The 9,573-nt window shown below is 54.4% G+C and overlaps 1 protein-coding gene across 1 annotated transcript in view; it reads left to right on the top strand.

Annotated features, from left to right (window-relative positions):
- Positions 1 to 9,573, top strand: part of ASAP2 (ArfGAP with SH3 domain, ankyrin repeat and PH domain 2) — a gene marked incomplete in the record, with an annotated part of 153,549 nt that overhangs the window by 58,716 nt on the left and 85,260 nt on the right. Inside the window, 1 exon segment of the mRNA XM_014589777.2 lies at positions 1,509 to 1,654. Within this exon segment, the coding sequence (XP_014445263.1) occupies positions 1,509 to 1,654 (146 nt within the window).

Below are 9,573 nucleotides of genomic sequence, written 5' to 3'. Positions count from 1 at the left end.
AGAACGGATCCTGGGGCCAGCAGGTGGCGCAGTGCTGGGCTTCCACGTGGACAGCTGCAGTTCAAGTCCTAGTCACAACAGCTTGAAACGCACACCGGGAGTCTGTGCCCCAAATCCCAGGATAATGGAGAAGGGACTGCAGCGTGGCCATCGCCCCTGAGGGGAGGTCGCTCACATTCCCTCTCACTTTCTCTGTCTGTCTCTTTGGTGTGTGCACATGCCTTATGGCAAAAACCTGAAAAGAAAAAAAAGGCTTCAGCAGTGACATTAACTTTCTCAGTGTTTGGTAGCTCCACAGTAGAACCCATTAAGATACCCGGGTGCCCCTGGAGCTCAAGGGCATGGTGCCTCTCTGGTAGGACGGCCGGGTACCTCGTTTAGGGCCCACAGGGACTGGAAGGGGCCCAGAGACAGCCTTCCACGCACTCATCCCCGTGGTCAGGCTGAGCCCAGCTAGCACTGGGCGACGGTGGCTTTATTGCCTGAAGAAGAACTTGGAGGCTACAGAAAGGACTTGGCATCTGTTTGGGGCTGCAGGAGCGCTAGCCCTGAGATCCTTCCGTGTCCCCTGGAGTTCACCTATGCGTCTGCGTTGCATGTCTGCAGGCTCCGTCCTACCTTAAAGTGGACCTGTTCTGTTTCTCACTGAGTGATGACAACATGGTGATCAGGTGTCCAAGCACATGCGAGCTGTTTTATGGTAGTCCAGCTGGTTACCTGACCCAGCAGTGAGGGATTATATACAGCCGTATTCATCCACAGCCATAGTAATTAATTAGCTGACAGAATGCTGTGTCCTCAGCCCGTTTCTGAATCAGGGTCTGAGATAGGACTCTACTCTGGTTTCTATAGTTTGATGATCTGACATGCGAGAGAGACCGAGCACCCCGGGTGAGACCCAGAGTCCAGGTCTCCACTCCCGAAGGTGCTGCTCTGAGGCCTGGCATAGTAAAAGGCCGTCAGATGAGTGACGGGGTTTGCGTTTTCTGTTCAGACGGCGTGTGTGTCGTCTCGCATTTCAGGCAGAAACGTGAATACCACTTGTCCTGGCCGCCAAGGGCTTGCGTTGTGCGGGGAACACATCAGACAATTTCAGTATAACCTGCCACGGCCAAGGTCACAGGGCTTCCAAACCCAGAAACCAGGGCTAGGGCCAAGTCCTGGAAAGCTTCCTGGAGGAGGGATGAGTCTATAGGGTAGATAAAGAGTTGGAGAGGGAAGAACCCCAGGCCTCTGCCGTCATTTAAGCCAAGGAGTCCTGGGTGACGGGAAGGTCAGGGTGTCCTTGGCAGCCTCATCTTTGCACTTGGGTGACACTTTTTCCTCTGCTGTTCATGCTCGCTGTCTGGGACCTGTTGCCGGTCCAGCGGGTGACTGCCGGGACAGCGAGGTGACTTCTGACCCTGCTGCACCTCGCCACTTCTCAGATTCTTGTTCACCACTGGGAGGAGGCCGGTGGGGACGGGGCCGGCGTGCCGGTGCACTAACAGGCCTGCTTGCCCCTGCAGCACACGTGGAGAACGAAGAGCAGTACACCCAGGCTCTGGAGAAGTTCGGCGGCAACTGTGTGTGCAGAGACGACCCGGATTTAGGAAGCGCGTTCCTGAAGTTCTCAGTGTTCACGAAGGAGCTGACAGCGCTTTTCAAAAACCTGGTAAATGCCGGTCGTGCGGGTGCGGCTCTGCGAGCTGGAAGGTTCCGCGGCATGGCGACTGCGGTCCGCTTCATAAACTCGAAATTAGGTTCAAAGCTCCTGTCACACCTAAGAGAGTTACACATGGGGTCAACGTGGGATAAAGCTTGAAATCACAATTTTTATTCTAACAGTGCTTTTAAAATTCCACTCGGCACTTTACATGTGCACAGCTGAGACAAAATGGGGACACGGATCCAGCTCGTTCAAGGTCTCTGACTTCAAGTTGTTAATGCTTCCTAACTTTGTAGACTTGTCTGTGTTTCTGGTAATTAGAGTAGGCATTGAAACTTATAATATTGAATAATTAAGTTTCAGGCCCGTCTTACAGGGCAGGATAACCTATAATCAAAGCTCAGCGTTGCCATGAATATTCAAGGCCTTTTATGCCCACAAATGTGAAGCCTGGAGGGAGGAGACCAAAAGAGCGGGCTTGCTTCTAAGTGGGAACGTGGAGCCGTTTCTTAGTTGGCGAGGCTGTTGGACGGACCCTTTGTTGTGCGTGGCAACCTGGTTCTGTCCTCCTGGAAACAGAGTTCTGAAGTGGGCAGCCTGCAGGGCTCCATGTGACCCTACCTGGGGACCTTTGTGTCCCTGTTCTGTGTCTTTCCCCGGCGTCTCCACAAAGACCAGACTGAGAAGGCCATGCTTTCTCTGTGGGTGCCACACGGGAGTCTTTCACTTCTGCTGTCAGGAAGCTCCTGGCAAGCGCAGAAACCGCTCGGCAGCCTCGACGTGGTGGGCACAGTGGGTGTGAGTTGCCTGAGGACAGAAGCAAACGGGACACAGCAGCCAGTGACGGGAGGGAGGTGGCATAGGTCGGGAAGACTCTTAGACTCTCTCCCCACCTTCACTTCTGGATGTTTCCATCGGAAATGGAAAATAAGAAGCTGTCATTGTTCTTAAGTGTTTTGTTGGTCGGTTGGTCTGCGCGGTTCAAGTCCCGGATCCTGGGCTTGGAAAACACTCTGAGCAGTGGGAGCGTGTGCCCAAAATTCTAAGAGGAGAATAGAGGAGAAGGGATTGTGGCATGGCCATCCCCTTGGGGGTGACTTCTCATTCACTCTCTTTCTCTCTCTCACTGTGTGCACTGTGTGAGTGTATTCCTATAGCAAAAAACCCTGAAAACTTAACAAAAACAAAGCCTGTGCTGGCGTGGCTAGGATTTGTTAACTTAGCAGGATCGGCAGTGGTTGCTAGGTACGTGTGTGTTACTTTCCTGTCGACTTCATGGAGTTACGATCGCTGATCCTGTTTGCTGCCAAAGAGCAAAGAGAGGAAATCTCTTACTTGAGCCGGAGTTAGCATCCCCGGGCCTGAATGTTCTAGGCGCATGCCGGTGTGGAAACTGTAGGGCCGGCCGCAGGTGCACGTGGCGCCTCCTGAGAAGCTGGGCTGCGAGGGGGCTGACGATGGGTGAATTCTCCTTTCCTGTGTCCATGCACCGTTCTTCCTCCTGTTTCTGGTCACATCTGCCCTATCGCATATTTCCCAGGCCATGCTTGGCCTTTCCCTCGGACATTCACAGCCACACACTTGTGTGTGGTGAAGATTCTCAGATCAGATCTACCTCTTGTCCAGAAAGAGTAAGATTTATCACCTGCCTGCGTTGCAGCAGGAAGACTGTTAATAAAGCAGTGGGCATGTCTCAGAGAAAGGCCAGCGTAACAGAGTGAGGTTTTCTTACTCCTGGGAGAGGCTCGCACCTTGAGTCTCTGATTTTTTCTGCAGGATGAAAGGGAAGACGCGGCAGCTCCAGAAATGTAACGTGTGAGCTTCAGCCGGTTGTGAAGTCAGCCCCCTTTCTGAGGTTCTTTTCCTCTTCCCAGACGGATGTGAGAATCCTGGAAAGATTTCCCGCAGGCCGCCTCTGTGCTGAGAAGTGCCTCCGCACTGCAAGGCTGTGTTCCAGGACGGAGTCTGAAATCCGAATCACAGCTGTGCCGATTGTTTCTGCAGGATGAAAGGGAAGACGCGGCAGCTCCAGAAATGTAACGTGTGAGCTTCAGCCGGTTGTGAAGTCAGCCCCCTTTCTGAGGTTCTTTTCCTCTTCCCAGACGGATGTGAGAATCCTGGAAAGATTTCCCGCAGGCCGCCTCTGTGCTGAGAAGTGCCTCCGCACTGCAAGGCTGTGTTCCAGGACGGAGTCTGAAATCCGAATCACAGCTGTGCCCTCTCTGTCCTTGATCTCGGGGAGCTGGTAGTAAGAGGTGGATCCAGCGTGCCTCCAGAACCTGCTCTGTGAAACCAGCCTCGTTGGGAGCAGGGCCAGCAGGTGCCGTGTGGAACTGGAGTTGCAGCCTGAGCTCTGAAGGTGCCCTGGGCTGAGGCCTAGGTTTGCATTGGGAAAACCCTGAAAGTTCCACCAAGCGATGTGCACATATGTTGTTGCTTTGTATTGAAACGGTCAGCGTTAGACGATGTCACAGAGGAAGGGGGCTAGTGAGGGGACATTGGGGTGAACGGCTGCTATGGCTTCACAGGCGCCCTGTGCCTGGCAGAGGGGCATCCCCCCACCCCACTGTTGTGGGTGACGCTGACTCTATTTTTCTCACTAGTTGGTTTTTCCCAACCAGTTTCTGCCTCTAATGCTTCTTGTTCGCGGTGCTGTGAGCTGGATGAGGGACTCGCTAGACCCGTGTTCAGTAAGAAGCTTGTAGTTCTGCACGAGAGAGGCCGGAGGGCGAGGGCTTCTCCAGGGCTAAGTACCCGATGGACCTCCCAGCAGTTTCTTGGGACACCAGGTGCCACTTGAGGTTCAGAGTGGTCTCGTTTCCAGCTGGAAATGCTTTGTCTCAGACTCAGATCTCAACCCGTAAGCTCCTTCCTGTACTCCAAGACCTCTCACCGAAAGCGCCTTCTTAGTTCGATCAGTACACCAGCCTCAGAGGCCCTGCCTCGGTCTCTGTGGCCACCTAGTTAATATGTGTAAATTCGGCTCTGATACTGTTCCTTTTCTGGGTAATGGGGAGGCGCTGCCATCTCTATAACTCCGTGGTCCATGGGCTTCTCATCGGTGTGGTCAGAGAAAGCACTGGGGGGAGAGGTCAGGGTAGCAAGGCCCTGGCAGGAGGAGGGGTCCCACAGCCAGGAGAGGGGGCTGCTGGGAGCTGCTGTGCTCTGACCCACTCTCCGTGGGGCAGTGAGGTCCGCTCACTCCTGCCTGGGCAGGGGACGCAGGGAGACTGCTGGAATGCAAAGAGTGGGCTCCTACGTGTCCATGTGTCCATCTGCACACAGGCATGACACACAGCTCAGAAGCAGCTCAGATGCACGTAGGACCTGCTGCTAGCGCGTAGTCAATGGCAGTATTAAGGAACCCGGAGCATGGTTGGGTTTGGTTTGGGTCGTCGTGGGTTTTCTCCATGGCAGGCTACTCGGAGGCCAGGCCATGTGGTAGGGGACCGCAGACGTTCTAAGAAACCGTTCAGATAACCTGAGCCATTGGTGGTTTATTTTAGATCATTTTGCCTTAAGGCCTCTTGCTTTGCAAACATTTTCTGGCTGTTTGCCCATTCTTTCAGATCTGCAGCCTTTAGAAAGAACACAAAAAACCTGGCGGGCTCATTCCTGCCCCAGGACCTCTGTGTCTGCGCTCCACCAGATTTCCCACAGCTCTGTTTCGCTTCCCTCAGGCTGTCCTCAAGTGCCACCTGGTGGAAAGGCCTCCTGCCCACTCCACACGTGTCCCCCTCCCACAAGTGGCCACAGCAATCCTGTCTGTAATGTCTAATGGCCGCTGAACTGGAGACGGGCAAACACCAGCACTGTCTGGATAAACAGATTGTAACACTCCGCGCAGCGGGACGGTGCTCGGGAGGACGGGAGCGAGCCGTCGGTACACGGTGGGCCTCAGAGCGCTTGTGCTCAGTCTTGAAAGCCGATGGAGGAAGCCGGACGGAGCAGAGTACCTGCCGGCTGACTCTCCTCACCTGATGTCCCAGTGACCACTCCATGGCGACAGGCCAGATCCGTGGTGCCTGGGGCTGGACATTGGGCGGCGAGGAGGTGGCAGCTGGGGTTCCAGAAGGGGCAGGGGAAACTTCCTGTGATGGATAGGTTCACTGTCTGGGCCTCAGTGACGGCTCATGGGCGTGTCTGTGGGTCAGACTTATCAAGTCCCATAATGGAAATGTGAGCAGTTCGTCGTGTCAGTGATCCCTCGGTACTGCAGCCTAACGTTCATTGAAAAGCCATGTGTTGAGAACACCGCTGTCCTGTAGACCTCGCCCGAGGGCAGTGGTCTGTCCGTGCCCTGTCCAGTGGAGAAAGGAGTCGGATCTCACATGGCTGAACGCAGTTAACGTCCCAGACCTGGCAGCTTGGAAAACATACCCAGTACGTGTGTGGCTATGCCCCCAATCCCGACAGGATGCAGAGACAGCGGAGAAGGGGTTGTGGCAGCCACATGGCCCATTGAGGGTGCTGTTTCCCTCTTTGTCTCCGTCTCTCTGGAGAATGTAATGCCCCTGAAATTGAAGAGGCACATTGCCCGTGTCTGTCCTGTTGGACACCACGGGCCTAGCGCCTCCCCTCCCGTAGCCAGCACCCTTGCCCACTCCACCTCACACACGTCCGGGGTCTGGGGCTGCAGGACCTGGAGGGGACTCGGAACTCCCCCCACTTACGTCCTTGCTCACGCCAGGCCCTCGCTAGGAAGGCCTCTGACTGAAACGAGGGGTGAGTTCTTCCTGCGACTTCCCGCTCAGACAAGGAGGTGTTGCCTGGCCTGGCCCAGGGTGAGCAGGTCCTTGTCATTCTTGGAAGCCTTGGCTTTTCTTGTTCAACTCTGCGGTTAGAGAGGAAAGAAAAACTGCCCAGATCCCAAATTGCTGTCTTGTCTACCTCTTGACACAAGTGTGTTCCAAGTACAGTCCTCTGGCTGTGTCCGTGTTCCCTAGGGAGACGTGGTCTAAGAAAAGGATGAGTACCCTGGAAGACCTTGGACTTACGAAGGGTTTGGAGAGAGTTCTGGAGCAGGCTGGGCCTTTGCTAGACTCACGAGGCTGAGCTCAGAAGATTGTGCCTGGTGACGTGGCTGCTTCTTAAGAATAGAGAGTATGGGGGCCTGCAGGTGGCGTAAGGGGTATGTCACTGGACTCACATGTAGTTGACTGCGGTTAGAGTCCCGGATCTGGCAGTTTAAAATTCACACCGGGCACGTGTGCACGTGTGCCCAAAATCCCAAAAGGAGAGTGGAGGAGAAGAGATCGCGGCGTGGCCATCCCCCTGAGAGGAAATCCTTGCTTTCTGTCTGTTTGGCGAGTACACACAAAAATCTCTGCCTCCTCCCTCCAAAAAAAGAAGTAGACAGCTATCAAGACGCCATCTGATTCAGGCGTCTGGACAGAGCCCTCAGGGCAGGATCGCACACAGCTCCTTGGAGGAGCTGTGGCAGGATCAGCAGCTGGTGCCCGTGACCAGAGCCTCAGGGGCGGGCAAGACAGTGCCCTGTGAGCTGAGGAAGTGGGGCAGGGGACGGGGAAAGAGTTCAGTATGACAGAGCTAGAGAAAAGGACATTTTAAGACCAAAAAGATAAAGTGACCAGGAAGCGCCGTGGGCAGACACGGCTGTTTGGCGGGCAGTACCTCCCCTGCTGTACCCGGGCCTGGCTCTGCCAGTCAGCTGTGGCATTAGCGTAGTGGTTTTGTCCCGCGTATCTGCTGACCTTGTCTGCCGCCCGCCCGCCAGCTGCTGCTGATGGAATCGTTTTATTGCCTCTTGCAAGATCGCAGACCTTTGACTACTGCCTGACTCACCTTGCCAGACGTACCCAGGTGAGCTTAGGAAAAGCAAAGGGAGCAAGAGCCAGAGCTTGAAAGATTGCCCATTGGCTGGTCCGAGGTTAATAGAGTGACTAAGCTGAATAACGTGTACTGCGGTTGGACTCGCAGTTTTCAGAAAGCCGTTTCCCATCATGTATTTGTCACAGCGAGAACGTCAGAGAAAGCCCAGTGCTCGCATGGCTCCGAGGACAACGTCCTGCTTGGGCTACCCAGGGGTGATGTCACTGTTCCCATAGATCATACAGATTCCATTGCTCGTGAATGGGGAGCTGCCTGAGCCGGGGGCCTGCTGCGGTTTTCATGTCTCTCCGCCAGCACTGGAGGGGGGTCCATTCTGCTGTGGGCCTGGGGCTGGCCTGCCACACCTCGGAGGAAGGCCCCGGCCTGCCGTCCTCATGCGGCAGGGCACGCTTGCCACTGGTGGGGGGCTGCCAAGGCGCGGCTGCCGCGTGCAGACAGGAGCACGCGATCGCAGCGGGGAGGGTTGGGACTGTGTCAGTAAACATGCCGACGGGGTGCTGTTTGTATGTGTCGCAGTTCATTTTACGAAGTGAGCAGCTTTATGGGGGCGTATCTTCCACGCTGTAAATACCACCCACCTCCAGCGTGTAGGCCCCCGTCTCCTCAGGCCTTTCCCAAGCACCGTATCCGTCCCCGTCCCCGTAAATCGGCTTGCAGACGTTTGCTCTCCCAACCCCTCGAGGTCTCTCCTGTCTCCCAGCTCCAGGCTACCACTGACCTCCTTTCTGTCTCTGCTGGAATCATTTATTTGGTGATTAGAAAAGTAATACAACGATTTTCTATTTTAGATCATTGGAATAACTCCAAAAAGACAAATTGACCGTGAACCCAGCCCAGAACCTCATTCGCTGCCCTGGCCCCCAGGCTTCTCTTGCTAGCCGTTGCCTTCAGCTGTCCCTCTCCTGACACGGCCAGCGCAGCCCACGTGAGCGCCCTGCCCCTCCTCTGGGCTCCTCCCTGCCCATCTCGCAAGACTGAGCACTCCCGCCCCATTTCTCAAAGGTCTGTCTCGCTTCTTCTGTTCAACCAAGATTTCCCTGGTGTCCAAGCTAAAAGTAATTCTCTCTCTTCTGAAATTTTTGGTGTCTTTTTATGGTTCTTGGAACCTTCACTTGGAAGTTACTTAAACATGTGGTTTATCTCCCTGTTAAAGCACGACTTCCTGGGGACCGTGGCCTAATTCATCTGTCTCCCAGCCCCTCTGCACCCTCTGCTTCCTCTCCCATCACCACGGAGACCACGTGTGGCTCCTCTGTAGGGCTCCACAGCGTGTAATTGGTTGTCGAATGTCCCATTCAGTACTAGGCTATGGGCCCTGTCCCTCGTGGCCAGCCCCTGTCCCTCGTGTCCAGCCTGGGAAGGTCATACTCCTTGTTCAGATGGAGAAAGAGTGAAAGCTGGTGGCCAGGTGTGTTTGACTGTCCACGGATGTCCTCTTCTCCCAGCTTCAGTATTTCCCCGTGGTACCAAGGCTCAGTTAACTCGTGTCTGTTAACAGTAGCTGAGTTGTTTGTTTTTTGAGAGGTTTTTGCTATAGGGCGTGTGCGCTCGACAGACAGACAGAGAGATAGAAAGTGAGAAATCACCACCCGGGGGGATGGCTCATGCCGCAATCCCTTCTCCTCTATTCTCCTCTCGGGATCTTGGGCACGCACGCACACGCGCCCAGCATGAGTTTTAAGCCACCAGGTCCGGGACGCGAACCATGGCCGACTACGTGGGAGTCCAGCGACATAGCCATTATGCTAACTGCTGGTTCCCTCAAATGATCTTTTTAAACTTCATTTCACTACCAAAAGCTGAAAGAAAACTGAGGTGAGAAAATAAAATGTTGGTTCAACTGCTCTATTAATTAAACCAATTCTATTAATATATGTTTTCTATTGGCTAATCTTGTATCAAACTTTAAAACTATGGGTTACTAGGGACCAGCAGATGGCGTAATGGCTACGTTGCTGGACTCCCATGTAGTTAACTGCAGTTCGAGTCCCAGACCTGGTGGCTTAAACTCACTCCAGGCGCGTGTGTGTGCATGCCCAAGATCCCAAGAGGAGAATGGAGGAGAAGGGACT

The sequence above is a fragment of the Tupaia chinensis genome, unplaced genomic scaffold, assembly GCF_000334495.1.
Source record: "Tupaia chinensis unplaced genomic scaffold, TupChi_1.0 Scaffold000045_1, whole genome shotgun sequence".
Lineage (NCBI taxonomy): Eukaryota > Metazoa > Chordata > Mammalia > Scandentia > Tupaiidae > Tupaia > Tupaia belangeri.
Note: the sequence above shows the minus strand (reverse complement) of the source record. Positions and strands in the feature narration are given on the sequence as shown.